Here is a 22,956-nt window from a genome sequence, read left to right as displayed (position 1 = left end):
TATTAGGCTTCACCCTATTATAAAAACTGTGATAGAACCTTTTCTAACTTTTATCTGTATCTTTATAAGGACATTTGTTCGATATTAATTTCGCAGCCCTTGTCAGCCTTGGAAACCCAGATGTTATTCATTCTTAAGTAAAATCTAGAATTAACATTGTAAGCTAATAGTTTGTTGGCTATCATTGTTATAACTGTATTTTTCACAATATCATTGTAATGTTCAGTCGTTTTAAGTAAATGCCAATAGAAGCAACTAAATCTTCTTTAATTGACAAGCGATTATTATTGGAGGGAAAATTTACATCTTCACGCCCTCTTTATTTTAACGATGTTTTACTTCGGGAAAAAAAAATTACATTTATGATGCAGTTTTTAAAACTTAAACTTAAAAAACTTAAACGTTTTTGAGGTTAGTTAGGGATGAGGTCGCAAAAAGAGCAGTTAATTATTTCTGTTCCCAATTTTAGGTGTGAAATAAAGAAAAGTCTCCCGTTGGTACAGCAGTAAGTCTACTGAATTACAATGGCAAAATCAAGGGTTCTATTTCCCTCGGTGGACTCAACAGATAGCCCGATGTTGCTCTTATTTGATACGTCTAAAACTACACCAGTCATTACTGACTAAACTGGGCTATCCAGCTGTTTATTGTAAATTAAAAGTTTGCTGTTTACTGTAAGTTTTAATAACTGTTAACATTCTAACCCTTGAAACACCTACTTAATAAACGAAACATAATCGCTTTTGTCCCTCCAGCTAAGATAATAAAGTTCTAAATTAGGTCAGAAAACATGCCTCGAAAGTAAAACTACATTTCCTTAGCCCGTAACTCCTACCTGTGATCTGTTTCTTCTGATACAATAGTGTACCACGCACACGTAACGTGAGTGGCAAAAACATACTATAATGGGCAAACAAAGAAGAATACGGCAAGAAAAATCTAAACTAAAATACGGATTTTACTCGAGTTTTATTAAAAGTTGTCAATCTACTGGTTTATAGTGCTTCTGCAACTTCAGAAATAAAATAGTTTTGGATATTATTCTTGTAACGTTCGTTGTACAACTGCAAACCATTATAAGATCAACAACAACAAAAAAATGGGTGGTGTTCAACCAGCTTAATTTTATTTTCGGATTTTTTCCCCCAGTGTCCTGTTGTGATCCACATTTAACAAGTTTTATTGAAATTACGTGAGCATAAAATGTGTCGGGTTGTAGTTTATTTAAATAACAGATCTAACCTAATGGTTGACGTGACTAACTGAGGATCTGCAAGTTGCGCCCCCTAATGGCAAAAACAAACACACTGCGCTTTACACTTTGAGGCGCGGATGCACTATAAAGGAAGAAAGGCCTGGAGGTTAGGGCGCTTGACTCGGGATCTACGGGTTCCAATCCCGTCACTAAACATTCTAGCCGTCCCTAATTTAGCAGTGTAAGACTAAAGGGAAGGCAGCTAGCTAGTCATCACTACCCACCGCCAGCTCTTGGGCTACTCTTTTCCCAACGAATAGTGGGATTGACTGTAACTTTATAACGCCCACACGGCTGAAAGAGCGAGCATGTTTGGTGTGATAGAGATTCGAACCCGCGACTCTCAGATTACGAGACGTGTGCTTTAACCTCCTGGCCGTGTCGGGGCCTTAGCGCAGTTTAAGTGCTTGCTTTCTTCATCCTGCCCACTTATAATAGCGCTGAGAGACATGTTATTTAATAATTTTCTAGTAATTTGTACTTTCATCACATTATCTTTTACGTCAGAGTTAAGCATTCGTGTGTATTCTATTCTGCTCTTTTGTTTTACGAATTTTCACAAGAGATACTAAACATTAGTAACACTTGTGTTGTCTTGAAAATTTAACAACTTATCACAATGGCAATTAGATATGGGTTTCTGCAATCGTGACGTCATTTGTTTACAGAAAGGCTACCTGTTCGTGTATATAATTTTGTTGGAAAATATAAACGAAACCTTAAATAGCATTAGCAGTAATATTTGTTAATACAGTGCATCAATTATGGTTGTGCACGAAAACCGCAGGATATTCATAGATAATTGTTTATTTTAATATTTTGCTCGTAATCTTTTCTTTGTTTTTTGGGAGTATCTACCTCATTTTTTGTCTCAACATACTTTGACCTAGAAAATTATGATAAATGCAGTGACACGACACTATCGTCAAATAAAGTATTTTCATAAAGTGTTTAATTTCTGTAATAACTGTACGAAACGTTTGTTGATCAAGTTTTCGTTAAAGCTAAAAGAAAAAGAAAAAAGATTGTATCCGTATTTCTCATGCTCACTTATATGTATTCATAATGAGAATAGCAGTAGTTAACTATAACACTTAAAAGTTAATTAATTAAAAAGCTCGGAGTGCTTGGCATGGCCAGGTGGGTTAAGGCGTTCCACTCGTAATTTGAGGGTAGCGGAGTCGAATCCCCATCGCACCAAACATGCTCGCCCTTTCAGCCGTGGAGGCGTTATAATGTGACGGTCAATCCCACTATTCGTTGGTAAAAAAGTAGCCCAAGAGTTGGCGGTAGATGGTGATAAAAAGCTGCCTTCATTCTAGTCTTACGCTGTTAAATTAGGGAGGGCTAAAACAGATAGCCCTCGAGTAGCTTTGCGCGAAATTAAAAAACAAAACAAACAACAAACAAGTAAAAGTTCCATATCTTCGATGAGCACATCAGAGATTAGTTATTGTGTAATTTTGGGCTTAACAACAAAGAAACCCAATCAGTTATTAAAATATGAGATGGGAAGTATATGCTTCGCATTTTATAGGTCAAAGGAGTTAATCAAGCAAGCCATATCGGACAATGATTTCATGAAAAACCTTGAAATGATTCAGATCCGAGAGATTACGGACTGCATGTATCCGATTGAGTATGCTAAGGACAGTTTGATTATTAAAGAAGGGGATGTAGGGTCTGTTGTGTTTGTTATGGAAGGTAAGTATGTTCTTTCTTTCTTTTCTTAATAATTGTAAATGAATAAATGCTCAGGTGTTTTTAAAATACAAAACTAGTATTTTTGTAAAAGAATAAGAAATTATTTATATCAGTTTATGTTAAAAATATTGTTTTAATACATTTACTCCCAGTCATTACCACGCCTTACGATTTATAAAGGAATAGTAAAAGTCCTTTTTTAAACAGAAATTATTTTCAGTGATGACAGAAACCCACTTATTGAGAAATTTATATGCAAAAAACGGCTTTTGGGCTTCTTCTATGAAACATTAAACATTCAAGTATTTGAGTAGCACTACAAGAAGAACACGTTACTTTAATTTTGACTTGTGTCAAAAAGTCACAACCCAGAATTTAACATAATAATTATGAATATTATGAAATTTAGTGTGGAACAAAGTTGCAGGGTTAAACGGTATTTAACACTAATACATGTGCAAAATATCTCGTATATAAGCATACAATTCATAATTTTGATTTAGCGCGCCATCTGCATTAATAAAAGTAAAATACTTGTTACAGAAGATGCACTTGAGAAACAAAACACAGGTGTTCATTGAATACCATGAAAAGAGTTTATAAGTCCTGAAAATTAATGGTTGCATACCCAATGATATTTTAGGTCTTTACCTAAATGATTGGTGAGAACTTTTTCACAGATTTACACATTAAATACAAATAATTTGAAGAACAACAGATCAATATTTTAACTGTAATTGTTTTTTTATTCTGCCTATCAGAAAAGTATTTATACGAAGTTTTGCAGTTTAGCAATTTAAGGAATTTCAAATTATTGAAAACAAAAATTGATTATCTTTGAAGTATATTTTACTATTTTAAATGTGTATAACACTGAATATAAATGCCATTAAAATATGTTTTCATTTTAGAGGGGAAAGTAGAGGTGTCGAAAGATGGAAAATTTCTGTGTACATTGCAACCTGGCAAAGTTTTTGGCGAGCTGGCTATTCTGTACAATTGTACCCGTACTGCCACTGTTAAAGGCAAGAGTTTTTGTTTCTTATATTAACTTTTAAACAGTGTACAAAGCTAACTGCTTATCAGTTAACTATTTTTTAAAATTTAATGTTTTTTTAAATATATTTTCCAAAATGCTGTTTGTACAACATCTACTTTTTTTCAAATTAAAATTTTAATTCTAGCCCCTCTGTATTTTATTATTGAATTCGGTTATAATTTGCAGAGACTTTTTTTTATGTGCTTAACTTCATATTTTATTTCCTAAATTAAAATCTGTGTATAAGTATTTGGTATTAACTGTCTCAATTTAACGAGTCTGCTATTAATTGATTTCTTATAATCATTTAACTTACGACCTATGTAGACGATTTTACCACAGTCATTTTTATCACCAGTTCTTGTCATAACATATTGAATGAATGTGTAATAAATTATGATCCAACATTTACTAGTAAGTATAATAAATGTAATTATGCCCTATACATGATGGTTGTTATATTTCATTGTTGTGCTTCTATTTAGCCATCATGGACTGTAAACTTTGGGCAATTGAGCGACAGTGTTTCCAGACAATTATGATGAGAACAGGGTTAATACGACAAGCTGAGTACACTGACTTCCTCAAAAGGTGATTATAAAAACTTAAATATTCATGCTTTAGATCTTTCATAGATAGTTTATATTTTAATGCTTGGAGACTAAGGAACTGATCTAAGAACAAAGGTTTCTAGGATTTTATTAAGGAATTGGAAAAACGGTTATCCTGAAATAAGTTGCTGTTGAGGTGATGTACTTTCAGAAAATTAAACAAATTAGCTAATGGCAAAACCTGTATAGGGAAATAGTAAGTACATTTTTGTTAAAGGTATCAGTGGTTTCCAGTATGTGTGTAATACTGTTAAAAGAGAGGAGGACAGGCACAGCATAACTTACAACAGTCTTGAAGTAAGCTGATCATCTAGGATGACAAAAATTTTAAATTGGCCAATAAAAGGATGTGGTTGGTGAGAAATGACATATATTATTGACCCATATATATTTTATCCTTTTTACATTGGTAGAAGGAAAAAAATGTGAAACACACAAGGAATTATTTCTTGTGGGTATTACTAGACTCTGAGTGACATTTGTCACTCAGATTGAAGGGAAGAGAGGGGTGAGGAAAAATGGTTATACTTAAAGATGACTCAGGATAGAAAAGTTTAGAAATCACTGTAATAACTGGTTTTATTTCTAGATAATGTAATTTTGAAGGCTGGATGATCTTGGACAAAAATTTAGACATTTTGTTAAACCGTAGGATTTGAATATTTGTGGTTTGGTACTATTTTTATAGTGTTCCAACGTTCAGAAAACTCAGTGAAGAAACTTTGATCAAAATAGCTGATGTTCTGGAAGAGGTGAGTTTTTCTTCTTTTTTAAATTGTATTTCATCATTTAGGTAAAGATTTAAAAAAAATATCTTCATGGAGTGTAGTAACTTTTATATTCTTCAGATTTTCATCATCAGTTTGAAAAACATTTTTTTAATATTTTGATAATTTTCAAGATCTATAAAATTTTCAATCAAAATACCATCTACTTTACTTACAACTGAAAAATAGTACAGGTACTGTCTTATCTTTTAGCTTTACAATATCATTTGGTTTGTAGTTTTTGCCAGTTGTAAGTTTGTTTTCAGTGTGTTGATAAATGAATATATTCAAACCATTCACACAATTTGAATCTGTAATTGTTTTCTGTTTAATAAAAGTAATTTGTAAAAATACACTTTGGGGCCTGGCATAGCCAGGGTACAATCTGAGTTGTAGGTTTGTTGTTATGTAAGAGGCCAAATCAACATTATTCACAAAACAAAGATTGCAATTCATTGCAATAACTAGCATAAATAGTAATAACTTGACATGGTTCCTAAAATGAAAGTGCAAGATGAAAAACGTTGCATGGATATTAGATTGTAAGTAGTTCTTTTGAGTACTTGTTTTTTAAAACACTAAAAACTCAAAACTTTTGTAGAAACTATTTTACTACTCGAGCTTATAACACAAAGCTATGGAGTAAAGATGTTTATCCACTGTAACAAATATTGTGATATTTTAGACTATGTAAATTTTAGGTTTAAAATATAAATATTACAGATTAGGTTTCTCAGAATTTTCAAAGCTAGTTAAATAATGTGTTGATTGGAACTAAATGAATTTGAAAGTAATGTACTCATTAATGAAGATGGTCTAGTACAATCATTAAACTATGATAAATTAATGCTATAAATGAATGTTTAGATAAAAACTGAAACTAGTGATTAGATTGTAGTGAATTATCAGTTATCCCAATAATATGAAGTTTCACCATCCCAAGTTCATACACCACTTCAGTAATGTAAGAATAATTCTGTAATAAAATATCACTTCACAGTTACCTGTAGTTTAACTATTTAATCTATTCAAGTTGAAAAGTTCCTGTATAAAATTAATTAGATAGGCTTATTGAGAATTAGTTTCTTCACCATTATTTCAATTAAAGCTATTTATGCAACACATAAAATAAATTATTTTCGTAATATCCTAACTTTCTTTAAAGTGAAAACCATTGTGTAAAACATAATAATGTTTTGTAATTACTCAATATTTGAAAATTTTAATAACCACCACCCTTATCACATTCTGATATTTTGCCTTATTTGACAGTGTGGTTGTGAATGCAATCTAGTTAAAGCTAGTATTGATTCAGTTGTTTTACTTTATTCTGTACAGACATCTTACAAGAAAGGTGATTACATTATTCGACAAGGTGCTAGAGGAGACACTTTCTTTATCATCAGCAAGGGAAAGGTATTTTTATTAACTTTTTCATCTATTCAACAAATATTATAGATTCAAAAGATTCCTGTACACATTACTTTTCAAGATCTCTTACTGGTAGGTTGAGAAGTCTGTTAAGACTAACATTCTATAGCAGAATCAGATCTTTTTAAAGTTAGTGAACTTTATGATTATTTTGGAACTAGATTGATGTTTCTCAAACCTTTCTTTAAAGGAAGAATTTTATTCTGCCCTGTAGATTATTATAATCACATTCAACCATTTAAACAGAAGCTTAATAAAGACATTTAAACTGATTTTTTTTTCTTTTTTTATCATTGTACTATTTTTTTGTGTTTGTACGAGCATAACTGTTTCATTCTTCTGTTATCATTCTTGCCCACTGTGGATCTTTTTCTCAGTGTAAAGATATCCTTTTGTTTTCTCATACCTTCTCTTTAGTTCATTTACAAGTACATTAAAAATTAATGCTCTCTGTTTTGAGTTTATCACCAGATGTTTTGGGATTGAATATCTTGTGTGTGTGTTATTTTCAATAACATTTAGAATGAAATGAGGGATGTTCAGTATGCATGGTTTGTTCTGCCTGATCTTCTTGAAGTTAACCAGCCATAGTGGAAAATTTTTTTATATATTGAAAGGTTCTAGTAGATAAGATTATGACTGTCTATAGATGTGAGACTTTTACAAGTAATAATGCATGTGTTCAAGTATGACCTTTATATTCTATTAAAAATAAAACTATTTTACATACTAGAAGGGGCAGACTGGATTCTAAAATTTTACCAGAAAATAAGCTAGAAGAGGCTGACAAGTTTGTCATAACAATAACAAAATTATGTAATTTTCTAGGAGAGACCCACCAGAATTTTTCTGTGTGTCTCACTAGGTCAATTTGTGTCTGTATACTAGATTGGCATGGTCTAATATCTAGCATACTAGACTGTTAATTTGGGGTTCTATGGTTTTCATTCTGTTGCCATAAAATCATGCTCTATAGGTTGATGCCATGGGTGTTAAGAATGATGGTCAGTTCTTAATATTTTACTAAAGTAGTAGTTGGTGAGTACTGATGGCTAGTGCAGGCAGTCTTTGTGTAAATATTCAAAAGAAATAAAAATTTATGTTATTCTTACTGGATGATTATAAAGTTGCAAATCAACCAGTTATTCAGAAGACATTGAATTAAGTAGCTAACTTGTTTTACTTTATAATTACTCTTACATAATATTGTGTTATTAGTACTTGCCCTAAAATTAGAATTGATAATAATTACAACTGACTTACATGATCTAGTTCACACCATAACTGTTACTATTCATGAAAGTTGATGATACAAGTAGTATATAGACACTGCTACTTTTATTGTGTCTCAGCTGGCTCAATAAACACTGGTTTAGGACAAAAGGCTTCATCAGGACTAGATATGACTGGTGTAGTGTAGGTGACATATTATATGATATATAATTCCAGCAAGTCTAGTTCATTGTACATGGATGTTTTGAGATAATTTTGAAATCTTTATTCTCAATTTTGAAACGTTATGAGTATCTCAAAATGTCCATACAATGAACTAGGCTTGCTGCAGTCTACTTGTGAACTGCTTGCTGTACATAATTTCTGTGAAAGATAATTTTCATATAACAGACTGAGAGTATTTTTATATATATGTACATGGTATTTAGAATAAAAGAAACAGATTAATTACATGTCGTGTCAGTTAAGTTACACTCCAAGAAAGAAATATCACTTTATTTGAACTTAATGCTGGTGTTTGTGAGTTCAACATTTCAAGAGTAACAAATAAGTTAGGTACCAACAGTATACTTCTAAGCCATGCTAACTTTCAACACAAGGACTTGCTTGTGGTTGTCCTTCAAAGTTAATAATTTCCTTGCTTATTATTGTAACAAAATAAAACAAATTCAGTTGTTGAAACACAAGCATGGTAATGGGTAAGCATGAGCCTTAGAAATATTGTGGTTGTGTATGACTTTTATGTCACCCTGTATGATTTGTTCAGTTGTTATTAAAATAATAATAAAAAATTAATATTAACTATATCCTTTTTTCTTGGAATATTTTCCCACCAAGTTTCAAAAATAAGAATGACAGAAAATAAAAATACCATAAACATTAACCAAGTTTTCATGAATATTTTACAATTTATATATAAAAAATATAGCTGTGTAAAATTACTGTTGTTGTGAATTTCAATAGTTATAATTTTATTTTCACTGTTAGTAGAAGTATGGTCTCTTATCACAGTTATTTCTGAACCACTGTTAAAAAAATGGCATTTATTAGCAATGCATCTGCCAAATAAATAATTAAAATCACACCCCTTTGAAGATGAAAGAGATTTTTTCTATTACCCATTATAATTTTCTAGACTGACCATATTATGTTTACATCTCTCCATTTCTGATGATTAAGTAATCATCTGATACATCACATATTTAGCTTTTTTTCTTCCTTTTTTTTATGAATAAATGGAATATTTTACAAAATTTGTTGGGGGCAGGAATGAAATAGCCTGTCAGCATAATTACTTATGATTTATAAGTTACAGTAACAACTTGTGTAAAAAAAACAATGACAACATATATTCAGTGACTAAGCCAACCAAAAAATTGTTAAAGAAGATTATCACATTATTATTTATTGTTTTTGTTAATGTCATGGTTAAATCTGCTAATGTTTAACATTCTAAAGCTCATCGTGGCAGCTAAGCACACTTTTGATCAATCATCCATACCTATTAAATGCTAAGTTTATTTTTCCTTAAATGTTTATTTTTTTATTTTTTAAGTGGGCTATTTGAAAAACTTGGGCACACACCCAATGAATGATTGAATGATATGACGGTTTATCAGTTTTCCATAGTTTCTGCAAGTGGCGTTAACCGCAACAATAGTTATTATTTTATGACTGTGGTATTCATAGAAAAGTATCAACTATCTGCTATACAGTAGATTTTAAAAGTGCTATGCTGAGAGAAATAAAGAAATAAGTATAGCAAAGGAAAACAAGCAAACACGAATGATTGACTAAAATCATCAGCTTTTATTTTTACACAAATGACACAGTTCTTTCATTAGAGCTGGTCCAGCATCTGTATCTAACATTGAACTCTCTGGTTACTTATTGTAGTGAAAAACATGAATTGGAATAGTGATGATACCAAACTGTCAGACCAAGGTTCTATCATGGTATGTTACACAATTTGTAGATTATCTACATCATCAGTCATTCTCATTAGATGTATTCAATGGAGATAAACCTCTATTTACACTAACTTACACAAGTTTTTGTACAACCACTTGATATAAGTATGACTTCACCCCAGGAGGACACAACAAAAACAGGATCACATAAGCACAAGTTTTATTAAGTAACTGATGCCTAAACTAGAGGATTAATGCAAACATATGGCCCTTTTACATCTACTTTTCAAAGGTGTACCACTAGATGCATGCAGGAGACCTGTATGAAAATTTTGAAAAAACTGTTACAATTTGCTTAACTAAAGATGCATTCTGTTTCTTGTTATGGAAGGGTAACTTTAGCAGTTCTTTGAATTGTAAAAATACTTTTCATATTACTTCAAATAAACTGTATATTATGACATTATTTCTGTACTGTTGCATTCAGTTGAAACAGAATTATATTAGTAAGTATAGATAATTTAAGAAAATTACAGGTGGAATTAATATTTAAAAAATTAATTCTCAGGTGAAAGTAACTATGAAGGTTCCAGAATTAGAGGAAGAAAAGTTTATCCGAACTTTAGAGCTCGGTGATTTCTTTGGTGAAAAAGCACTCCAAAGGTAAAAAAAAAGTTTTAGTGATAAAAAAAATAGTTGACTCAAAGTGCTTAATTAAAGTTATTAATTCATAAAAGTAAATCAAAAAAGAACTATCAATGATACAAACTAAAGTAGCCAAACACACAAAATGTGTTGAGATTAGGAACAAGTTACATTTAAATTATTCTCTAACTAAATCATTCTCTAACGTAACTGAAAACTAGAAAAAAAAATTATGGTGTAAAGAATTACTGTTTGTTTTTGTTTATGCTAATGTAACAAATCACTGATATAATTTTTTGTGAGATAAAACTTTGAGTTTGAATAAACAACTGGTGTTTTTAGAGCATAAACCACATAAACAGCTGATTTTAACAAATATGCTTCTGTAGATTCACTAAACATTTTTGCAATCTGTGGTCATTCATCTTCATGAAATAATTCAAGCCTTTTCAAAGTATTCAAAAATTATAATTATATAATGTGTTTGTCCCTTTTATATGTATGTTAAAGTAGTAGTATTATTTTACCATTTAATTTAATTGTAAAATATATTAGGAAATAACTAGAAAATTGGCTGGAGATGTTACTGTTGTAATATTATGCTGTCACTCCATTAGTCACAATTCACTGTGATTTCCCAGACATTGTGCAAGAACTGTTAAATAAAAGGAATGAGTTGTATGCAATGGAAGGAGAGATTCTAAACCATATAGGGAAGTTAAGAAAGTGACTGAACCTTAATTTTATTACTTTTACTGTTATACAGACATTAAAATTCCAGTATAGTCATGTTTGTCAAGTTGTCTCATCTGAAGAAACTTCTTATCTAGCAAAGAATCTGTCCAGAATGAACTAGTAAATATTACAGTTGGGGCTACTGGCACCTTGAATTTAATTGTGTAAACTAAGAAACAGCTGGTCTTAAATTTGTGATATTATATGCTTATAAGTTGATTTAACTTTAACTTGAAATATTGTGTCTGTTGGAGATTATGAACATTGTGTTATGTTTACAGATGCATTGAACACAAAATCACTGTCACCTTTACCTAACATTTTGCTATTTAAAAAAACTTTCTAGACTCACAACAAACAAGGTTAAACAGATTAATGGTGACCTCTGGAAGCTAAATCAGCTGAATAAAAGTTTTGGTAATTTGAAGAATAAGCCTAAATTAAGTAACTTGAAATTATAAGCTTACAATATTGGGTGAAGAGAGTAAGCTCAGTTTCCTGCTTAACAGATTACTTTATACTATCCAACACAATATTCTCTCAGATCCTCAATTTTACCTTAAACTCTACATTCCTAATCTTGAAATAGTCTATTTAGTTAGAAACTTTCTAAATCTTATGAATACATCATGGTTATTATTAATTATTATACAAAATAAAGGAATTACCTCCAGGTAGTTTCCATAATAAGAAAGACAGAAAATATTTTATTTTTACTTCATTGACATAAGATAGAAGGATGATAGTGTGTTGAATAATGGGTATAAAAGGGTCAAAGAAGAAATTTCAGATCAAAGAAACTAAAGTTAACTAATTTTGACTCAAAGTAATTATTCTGTCTTAGTATTAGTTATTTTAAGCAATTTTATCCATAAGAGAAATTATGTGTAAGAAATGCTGTGTGTATGCAAAAAAAAACATGATAATTAATTGTCTTGTTTTTACTTTAATTACAGATTATGTATTATTTTATTACAAAATACAGCTTTTACAGTTAAAGTTGTTTTTCTTAGAACAGATACCACATTTCAATCAGTAGTACTTGGAAAATATCACACTAGTGGTTGAAATATTGTACCTGTTCTAAAGAAAGTCTTTAACGTAAAAACTGTAACTTGTAATAAAATAAAACTCTACAATACTTGAACCTTTTACTTTTTTTTTCTCTTCTTTATTAGTTTCTCTTATTTTATCAATTGAAAGTGATGTCCAAACAATATTTAGGATATATTTTATAAAAGTAATATTTTATGTTAGATACTCCAAAAATAGATGAACAAAAGAAAATATGGTTATTTCAGAATTTTAAATTTTCACCAGATATATTCATTTAAAGTGTTTGCTGGCATATTGTTAGCTCTTTTCAGAAGATCTAACATGGAATATTTGTAAATTCATTCTTCATTTTAACTTATGTTTTGACCAATATAAAATTCTTATAGTAATTATTCCATTTGTTCTTTAGTTTTACTAATATTTGTTAGCACTGTGATTAGCTCACTACAATAATCTAACATGTATGTAAAAGCTGGTGTGTGTCACATCACACTCAATTTGTTGAAATAGGAGAAGTCATAAAAGCCAAAATATATTTATCCAGATAGAATAGTCTTACTGTGTGCCCAGTCTGATTTTAGTGATTGGGTGCAAGGGTGCCATGAAACTTTATAAGTGCAGTGAGTGTTAGTATAATAAGACTGAAGTAAAGATGTAGTGTGGGATCACCAGCCTAGAGCCAAGTGCATAAATTCATGATCAAAGTAAAATATTGATGAAATTTTAAACTGATTTAAACTATTTTCTAATATATTATCAACATTTTTAATAGAAATGCAAACCTCTTTAATCAACAGAGATTCTAAATTAAGAAATCAACAAATATTTTCCCACTTTTGTTGTCTGTATGTTTTAATTTTTATACTTTCAGTACATAGATTAACAACAGTATTAGGTTTTACTTTTGTTGCTAAGCAACATGACATAAAAGCTGTTTTTGGAAAATAGTGTTACCAAAATACATTGGTTTTCCTTTGTATTAGATGTTGTTAATCTTAACTGATTTTGCCAATAATCATTGTATGAAGATACCACAGTTTCACTTCATGAATGATCTTAATTTTGATTAGCTCTTAAAGGAACTTAATGAGGTTTTACTGCTTAAACTGCACTTTTCTGCCTCTATATTGGTTTATTTATTTTAGTTAACTATGAAATGTGAGGGTAGGATATACTTTGGGGTGAGGGTGGTAGTGCTTGCTCCATAATTTTTGATGGGCAGTACACTAGTTTGTATCATAATTGTAGAATGTAAAATTTACAGTCATGCTAAAAGATTGCTTAAAGTTTTGTTTTATGTGTTGTTATAAATAATTTTGATGTTTACCTATATATATGTTGTAATTGCAAATTTTAGACTTGAAAGAAAAATAGTTTCTTATTAGCTATATTTAAACTGTTACAACTATAAAGAACCTAGAACTAGTCACAGGTCAAACAGAAAAGATATTTGTTACATTGCATTTGGAATATTCATAATAGCTGCATTTATTTTATAATTTAAATGTGCAGAGAGTTAATTAATTTTTTAGGCAATTCCATTGTGCGTGTTAAGAGCCTCTGTTTTGAAAGTGATTGAGTCTTCAAAACCATGTATTTAAAATTTTAAAAAATAAACTAAATACATATATATTGTTCAGGCACTAGCTATGGCACAAACACATGGAGCAAATTTATACAGAAAATAATGTATAATTTTTGCTATTCTCATATAGTAGTATGACAGTACACAAAACATGCCAGAAAAAGTGATGTGTTAATGTATTGTATAATTAGTTATTTTGTTTTAGAGAGCTGTGATTATCAATAAACAGATACAGTTGGCTCATTGTTAATTAAGTTTTAGTCATTTAGTGCTTTAATGAGGTGATTGAATTTCAAAAAAAAGAGTAATACATCTGTACTAATTATGTATGTCTAAGTTTATTGCTAGAAGAAAAATTGCCACATGATTTTAAAAATAAATGAAATCAACACACCTGAAAGTAAAGTCTGCTTTAAAAAAAACACCACTAATGATGTTGTATTAGGTTGTTCAAAATTATTAGGAGTTTAATAGTTGTTTTGGTTATTTTTAACAAAATAATGTGTAAATTTTGTAAGCAAGAACAAATATACCAGTGTAACTTAGCTAAAAAGTTAAGAATTTGCAGAATTTAAAGGGAGTGAGATCTTATCATAATATATCTTGAAATATATTGCTAAAGTTTGTAACCCACTCCATGTTATAGTGTAACCACAATGAGAATTAAATGTGAACTTAAATGAACTTATGTGATCAGTTTAGTAACTGGTAGATCTCTATAAGATATAACCCACATTCTCTCCTCGCCACTACATATTAGTGTCGTTAATTTTCTTCTGTGTAACTAGACCACAAAACATACTTTTCTGTTGTAATTTAATTTGGTGTTGACTGCAGTCAGTTTATTGTAATGTAATATAATAATATAACCTGAGACTGAAATAACTGTCTGTTCTATTTGAAAAGTAAACACAGTTATTATCTCTTCTATTATAGAGAGGATCTTCGTACAGCCAATATTATTGCTGATGACTCTGAAGGGGTAACATGTTTGGTTATAGACAGAGAGTAAGTTTGTTTTTTCTTACAAAATATTTTAATCATATTTAAGGATGATTACTAGTCTTTAAAATAAAGTTTTAGTAATATGCCAAAGATTTAAATAAAGCTTTAAATATTTTATAATAATATTTTGAATATATTACATTTATTAATGTAAATATTTGTATTTGATATTTTGAGTGATATAAACATTGATTAAAAGTGGATATTGAATGTTTTAGTAATGTGGTAGAAACAATGAAAAAACTTCAATATCATGTGTTTTAGTAATATTGTAAAAATATTTCCTGAAGTTCAATATTATGATTCAACAATATTATAAACTTCATTAAGTTTCATTCCCATGTGTTAAAAATATTAATTGAGTTTCAGTGTCATGTGGTTCATTAATATGTTATAAATATTAACTAAATTTTCCTTAGTTCAGACTGATTCTTCATATCCCATCAAAGTGTAGACTCATTTTCAGTAGCATTCAGTCAGGAACATGAGACATTTTTTATATTTTTTAAATTTTATGATATGTAAATTAAGCACAGTGACAAACTTGTATCTGTTTCAACAAGTTTTCTTACTAAAAGCATAATATGAAGATATTTTTGTGACAAAAAAGATTAAAATTTAAATAACACTATCTGAAATGTACATTGTATCTGAAGTCTGATTGAATCTATGTAATACTTTTCCTGTTGTATGATAATTGGTTGTCATGCATTTTATTTCACTTCAATTTTACTGTTATTTATTTGTTATTATTTATGTCATTGAATTAACATGTTGAAATTTACTGATATTTGATTTTAGGTTATATTTTTAACATGTACCACAACATTTCTGTACAGTAATTATTTTGTTGTTTGTTACTTATCCAAATTTAGGTCTTTCAATCATCTTATTAGCAACATTGATGAAATCAAGCAGAAACGATACGATGAAGAAGAAGTTGTTGCACGCAAAAAGTTAGCGGCTTGTCATGTTATCGTAAAACAAATTTATTTTAATATTTTTTTAAATTATTAGAGAAACATGTAAAAAGTACATTTTTGTTTACAGATTACTGTTTTAATATTATTTTGAATTAATTAATAAAAACAGACAATGTGGAAATGTTCTACTTTTAATTGTTTTTTGACAGAAGTGATTGCTTATTTTAATATTTCTTGCAGTAAGACAAATATTTAAATAATCTACATTCAATAAAACTTAAAGAATGAGTCAGACATGAAATCTCCTCTCCCGACCTAGATTTTACAGACATTAGTTTGATATTATTTTACCAAACAAGAAGTAGACTAGGAGTTAGAAGTAATGTTATCATGTTTAAATATATTAGTAGAATGTAAAGATTTGTTAAGATAATTCATTTTGTGATGTTTATCTTTTGTTCATTGCTATCAGGATGGTGGGGAAGGTAAGAAGTTTGTACTTTTTATTCGCAATGTGTGTTTACTCCATGCAAAAAATATTTATATTAAAATGTATATCCTTATTTTATATTTGTGTTAAATATAATGGCTTAGGTATCATCTTTTACTTTCTATTACTTATTCACTTATTCTTAAAAATACATTTTTTAGACTTATAAGTAAAAGCTTGTTAGGAATCATTTATCTGAAAATGCAAAGAATCGAGAACCAAAAAATATGAAGTAGAGATGTTTTTATGAACACGTTGACACTTTTAGGGTTATGTACTTTAAGCTTTGCTTGCTACCACTTAGTTAACTGTTAGAAATTCACAATCAGATGAAAGGTAAATGATATTTAGTATTGTAGAATATAATATTATATTAAATTACAAGTAAAAAAATATTTAAATTCTCCTTAGTGGACAGCAGTCACTTAGAATTCTGGTTTTGTTATCCATGTTGGACAGAGGAGATAATCAGTTGTGTAGCTTTGTGCTTAATAACAAAATAAACAAACAATAACTCATTTATCTTCTTTTAACTGGGAAACAGTAAGAAAATTAAGCATCTGTTGAGCATTGTTTAGTGTAATGGAAGAGGCTGTATTTAAAGAACGTTGAAGAACTGACAGTGATTTCTTTTCTAAATGAGAATAAGACAGGTTATAAATTACATTGGTACTTAATTTTTACATCTATATACACACATTATTTTTAAGGCTAACAGTACTGGATACATTCATGACAATAAGCAAGTATAGGTGTGAGGTTACCCTGGAGTATCTTTGTTGTGTACTTTTTAATCTGTTGTATTAACTTTCAATTTTGGCACTGGATATATTGCATTTTTAATATTTTCCATCTCAATCGGTGCAATTTAGTTTTTATATTATTGGTTTTTGTGAAACCTACAATAACACACTTCTGGTTTGTAACTGGAACTTCTGATTTTGGTTATTTAGTTTTAACTTCTCTATACATTTGTGTTTTTATCTTATGTAATGTGTAATTTATTATGTTATCAACTATTTTGTTATTTACTTCAGAATAATGTCTTTAATTATAAGACTTTTGTATTGTTGTCTTTTTTTTTTCAGTTTTGAAAACCATTGACAATATAAACATTTATGTTGACAGAATGGGCATGTCACGGATCCTCATTACATTCCTAAAAAAACAATTAACCAACTTTCATGTTTTTCATCATTTGTTCTTATCCTTTAGGCTACCTTTAAAAACAGGTTTCTTTATATGGAAGATCATGTCTCTTAATATAATTTTAGATTTAACAAGTATCTGTGGTGACAAGTTCAAGTGATAGTGTGAATGAATGTATTTAATATTAAACAAGATAATTTAACTTATTTTATAATTCATCTCCAAGTAAAAATTGTAAGTTTGAAGTTGGTAGTACCTTACCTATAGAAAAACAAGAAACATCAGCTTTTTTTTTTTTTTTTTAGATGCTCTATTTTCTGTCCAAATAAACTTGCAAGGTAACTTGTCATTGCATTTAACAATTCAAATTAATCAATTTACAAATTAATAATACAACTGAATGCTAATTATGACTTTTATTTCTAAATGTATAGTCATTAGAGAATATTTTAACCTTATCTTAGTCCTTAAAAAATATAATCACTTATGAATATTGGATTTTTCTTTCTTTTGATAGAATTGCATGCTTGTAAATTTATTTGATTTATTCATAGCTTACAAATGCATCACTCCTTCTACATTCCATTTAAATTACTAGTGAGCATACATTGATTAGATAATTAATGATTCTGGTTTTCAGGCTTAACAAAGAATTTGAAAATCTCAAGTTGTCTGATCTGAGTGTTATAGCTACATTAGGAGTTGGAGGTTTTGGAAGAGTAGAATTGGTAAGAAAATCTATTCAGAAGTCCATTACAGAATCCATTAATTGATGCAAAAATTAGATATACTAATAACGACTAATCACTCAAAGTAAATTAAGTAATATTCATATAGGAAGTCTGAACACAATATAAAATAATATGAAAGCAATCTTTGTACTTAATTTTAAAAAACATTCAGTTTCTGAAGACTCCAGGAATCACAGGTGTATCAGCTGGTATTAATGGTGTGAAATCTTTGAAGAACTCTTTCAGACTGAGAGAAAGTAACATTATGTATATACATAAAATAATTCTATTCTTCTCAGGACATGTGTTAATCATTCTCATTAAAAGTAAGGGATGTTGTATTCTCAAGGTATTACCTCATCATCTGTGGTACTTTGTAATAAAACCAATTTTTCAACAAGTATCGGATATGTAAACAGGCAAAAAACGTAGATTAATCAAGAAATAAGGAAAGTTTTCTGTAGTTGGTAATTTGAGTGAATTTTAAATTATGTGAGAAATAAACTTTTGGATACATTTACAAGACAGTTAAAACAATCATTTGACATAACAAACGAACAGTGTGCATACTTGCATAAACATGGATGGTTGCATCTTCTGTAACAAGGACTAGCTCATCAGCTTTCCACCCTTCAAAGTGAATCTCTACTTAACTAGTCATTGTAAAAACAATATAAAACTAAACAAAGAAATAATTCCTGATTTCAACAAGTAAACTTGCTTTCTTTATCCAGTTGGCAGAGTCATTTCATGACCTTTGTCCCCTCACAGTATTGGTATTATAATCAGCTAGCAAAGGATATTTCATTGCCAATTTAACCATTATGCTGTATGTATTACTGCAATCTCCCTGTGGGTAAAAGTTTTCTACTACAGAGAATAAAGAAAGCAACAAAAAGCCAATCTTAACATTTTGAACCATGTGCTTCTATCATTACAGCACCAAAACTAGATAACCAAAAAAACAATTTCAAGTCTATATTACTAAAGTAGGTAGTTAACATGTGCCCACACATCACATTGCTAATGCAAGAGATCACTGTTTACTTTCACATAGTATTCAGTTCTACAGAAATCTTTATCATGAGAAGTTTTATTGGTACATTAGGTGAATGATACTAATTATAGTAAAAGGAATTTAACTACATCCTCTACCAATGTTCAGTGTTAAAGAGAAGGTAGAAAATAAAATGTTACATTGTTAATCCTAAAGGAGAGAGTTATTAATAATAAAAAAAAAATTATATTAGTAGGTAAAGTTTATAAAATGTGATAGTTTTCTTATATCTGATATGCTATTTTAAATGCAATTTTAGTTTCATAAACAAAGAAGTTTCCACTTTAACAAGAAAAAGATCTAATTGTTGCATCCCATCTTCCAATTTGTATGGTGTATATAGCATCTACATTATTTTAACACCTGTCACACCAGCAAGCTTGGCATCTTGATGTGGATCTTAATAAATTAGTTATTCTGGAAAGGCTGAGTTGTTTTGATTAGACAAAGAAAAATGATGTTTGGCACAATTTCCAAGGTCTAGGTCACTAAACAAGGTCCATGATCTGACCCGATATCATGAAAGCCAACTTGGAGAAGCTCACTTGTAAAGTAAAACAATGAATGATGTAGCAGTGAAACATGCTTGAAAGGTTCTAGATGTGGTTATTAATGTTATGGTTTAAGTATATCAGTTAAGATAAACCATGGATCCAGGTCAGATGAGGGAAGAATTTATTCAAAGATATCTCAGTAAATTTGACATACCATCTGAATTGGAGATTCTTCAGTTTCTTACTGCATTGACAGAAAAACATAAAAAAATGGGCATAACAATATTGTTATCTTCAAAAGTGGGATTGAAATCATGTACAAGAAATCATTAGTTTCAGTATTCTATGAAACTAACAGCACAACAAAGCCCAAAGATGCAATGTTGAAGTTGAAATGGATGCACAATGCATTATGAGATGATTTCCCTAGCAATTCTTAAATCAAAAATGCCATTTCTGCAATGACAAGTAAATATAAAAAATAATATAATGCCCAGCATGTTACCACCATAATGTAATCCATATAGATTACATCATGTCATATTTTCATTAATGTTTAGTTTTGGTTTTTTTTCTTTTAGAAGTTGTGCTGAACTTCATTAATTGAGATATGTCAAAATAACCCTAAATCACCAGTTTCTTAAATGACCCTCTCCCCTATTGACCATATTAGGCTCATTACCAAAAAGTGCTGGTCTGGTTGTATGGCAAGTGTTAACATTAAGCCTAAGAAAGTAATTACCAACATGAAGTAAAACTTATTCCAAAATTTCAAGAAATGGTTGAAATTTCTAATCAGTCTTATTTAATAATTCCTACACAAATCATAATGAACTCTAGTTAATAAAACAAAACAAAGTTCTCCTACAAGTGTATTAGTTAATTCTGATATGATTGGTATTTGATGGGAATGCCTTCTACCTGAGATATTAGTTCTTTAGAGACTACTTTAGCCTGGTCTAATGGTTAAACTTTGTCACAAACTAAATGTAGCATCAGTTGGTAGCATTTCATTTTACATTCACAAATCATACATAGCTTCAGTGTATAGGCTTTCATTCTATATTTATCTATAACTTTGTTTGACAGTCTATCCCTCTTTTATGATGTATTTTTAAATTTTACTTTGTGAATATATAAACATGAAATTTTCAGTGTTTTTGGAATATACATAGTTTAGTAACCAGTCCTGTTCAAACATCTCCATTTCTTCTAGACTTTCTCATTGCCACTAGGCATCTTGTTCAGAACTGGTCGATGGTTTGGGTTCAGTTGCAGATGGGAACTGTACATGGGGTTGAATTCTTGAACTGCTTCCTTGAACCGCAGTTGCTCTTCCCTGTGATTTCGCTGCCATTCCCGTGGTAGTGAAACCATGCCCCCTCGTGGTCTTAACTATCCCTACTCGCTTGGTTGCTTCCAACTTGCTGTGTGTGCTTGGTCTACTTTCTTCACCACTGTCTTCTGAGTCTTCTTCCAAGCTTTCATACTCAAAAAGTCACTCCATTGGTCTGAATCTTGCTGAATTATATCCAAAACTTGAGCTGTAGTGAATGATGAACACCTGTACGAAGCCATCATGAAAACTTTGTTTACAAAATTCTCTCCTTTTTTTTGCATCCTGGAAACAATACTAATCATGTGATCAGGTTCATGAATGCGTAAATAGTCCAAAGTAAACATCTAAGTCTCATGAATATTAACACTCCTACGAAAAGTGGGGCCTAATAGGCCCCAGAGCAACTTGAAAGGTTATTAATATTAGGCTAATAATTTTGTATTTAAATGAAATTGCCATTTAAATCCATTAATGAATGGATTAACGAGATTCCCACTGTCCATATCTACTATCTAGCGAAACCACAGCCAGGGGAACGGGCTTGGAGAAATCAGGACTAGAAACGTCTTTTCATAGGAGTGTTAAGTGGTAGCTTCGCATTTGCCTATAAAGTGCTGCTATGTATTGAATAAAGAAGACACAAATTTGACAGTGAAAGAGTTAAAGAAGGCTTTTCCTCTGTTGGTTTATAATTAGCCTCTTCTTCCATGTTGGTAATTTATCCTTATTTTGTGACATTTCTTACTTGTATTTTTCAGTTTCCTTAGATGTCTTTAAATATTATTTTTGTTATATTTTTATTTATATGGGAAAAAAATTGTTTTTCTTGTGGGGATTGAACTTTAGATTTTAATTAAGGTATTTTGTTCCTTTGAGCCTCAAGTTTTTGGCAACTTGATTGGTATCAAACCTTCCCTGCATCTTACTGAAGGTTATACATTCCATTACAAAAGAAAATAACAAGAGTCAGTGGTTGTTGCTGTGTACTAACTACTTTTACTGTCTTCTGTTGTTGCACAATGATGGATGGTTAATGCATACATTTTGTATGTGACTTTGCACAAAAATTTTGAAATAATGACCACGATATGATTTTGATATTAATGTTTTTATGTAGCTATAGTTTTGCTGTTTACATCCCTTGTTTTTATCATATTCAGAAATAAGTCTCTGTAATATTTACAGCTTGAAAATGCTATTTTTATAAGGACTTTTTAAAATTAAGAATAGATTTCAAGGAAATGAGTATATTTACTTAAAAATGTGTTTAACTTATTTGGTACTTTGAATGATTCACTAAAATAATATATTGTTGTTTAGCAGGTCCCTTAGTAATTGATAGTTTTTTTTTTATTTACCAAATATCTAATAGTATTTATAGGCAAGTGTAAGAAAACATTCAGCTGTCATCACAATAACTTTATCTTCTAATTGTAGTTTTCTGTTACTTGTCAAAAAAGATAATAACAAGTAAGGTTATAGAAGTAAAAGATTTTAAATAAGTGTTTAAAAGGCAGTTTCTAGGAAGTTGTTATAAGAGATTTAAATACGATGCTCGTGTGATTTAAGGTCAGAATAGGCAGCGATTCATCTCGGTCATTTGCCCTTAAAGTGATGAAAAAAGCCCAGATAGTGGAGACACGACAGCAGCAACACATTATGTCAGAGAAGACCATCATGGAAGAATCTAACTGTGACTTCATTGTCAAGTAAATTGATGTTTTAAATCATTACATTTCATTCTAATTCAAATTCACTGTCTATTTAATGTATCTTTACACTGGTATGTCATAGTCA

General features: G+C 29.9%; 1 protein-coding gene across 5 annotated transcripts in view; it reads left to right on the top strand.

Annotated features, from left to right (window-relative positions):
- The window catches only part of for (cGMP-dependent protein kinase for), a 62,672-nt gene that overhangs the window by 29,811 nt on the left and 9,905 nt on the right, over positions 1–22,956 (top strand). For all 5 annotated transcript variants that reach the window (XM_076505110.1, XM_076505111.1, XM_076505112.1 and 2 more), the window contains exons 2-11: positions 2,793–2,959; positions 3,871–3,984; positions 4,484–4,589; positions 5,298–5,361; positions 6,715–6,792; positions 10,519–10,613; positions 14,908–14,979; positions 15,852–15,932; positions 18,179–18,266; positions 22,729–22,868. In XM_076505110.1, coding sequence (XP_076361225.1) covers positions 2,793–2,959; positions 3,871–3,984; positions 4,484–4,589; positions 5,298–5,361; positions 6,715–6,792; positions 10,519–10,613; positions 14,908–14,979; positions 15,852–15,932; positions 18,179–18,266; positions 22,729–22,868 — 1,005 coding nt within the window. The remainder of the gene's footprint in view (positions 1–2,792; positions 2,960–3,870; positions 3,985–4,483; positions 4,590–5,297; positions 5,362–6,714; positions 6,793–10,518; positions 10,614–14,907; positions 14,980–15,851; positions 15,933–18,178; positions 18,267–22,728; positions 22,869–22,956) is intronic.

The sequence above is a fragment of the Tachypleus tridentatus genome, chromosome 6, assembly GCF_004210375.1.
Source record: "Tachypleus tridentatus isolate NWPU-2018 chromosome 6, ASM421037v1, whole genome shotgun sequence".
In the NCBI taxonomy this organism is placed as follows: domain Eukaryota; kingdom Metazoa; phylum Arthropoda; class Merostomata; order Xiphosura; family Limulidae; genus Tachypleus; species Tachypleus tridentatus.
Note: the sequence above shows the minus strand (reverse complement) of the source record. Positions and strands in the feature narration are given on the sequence as shown.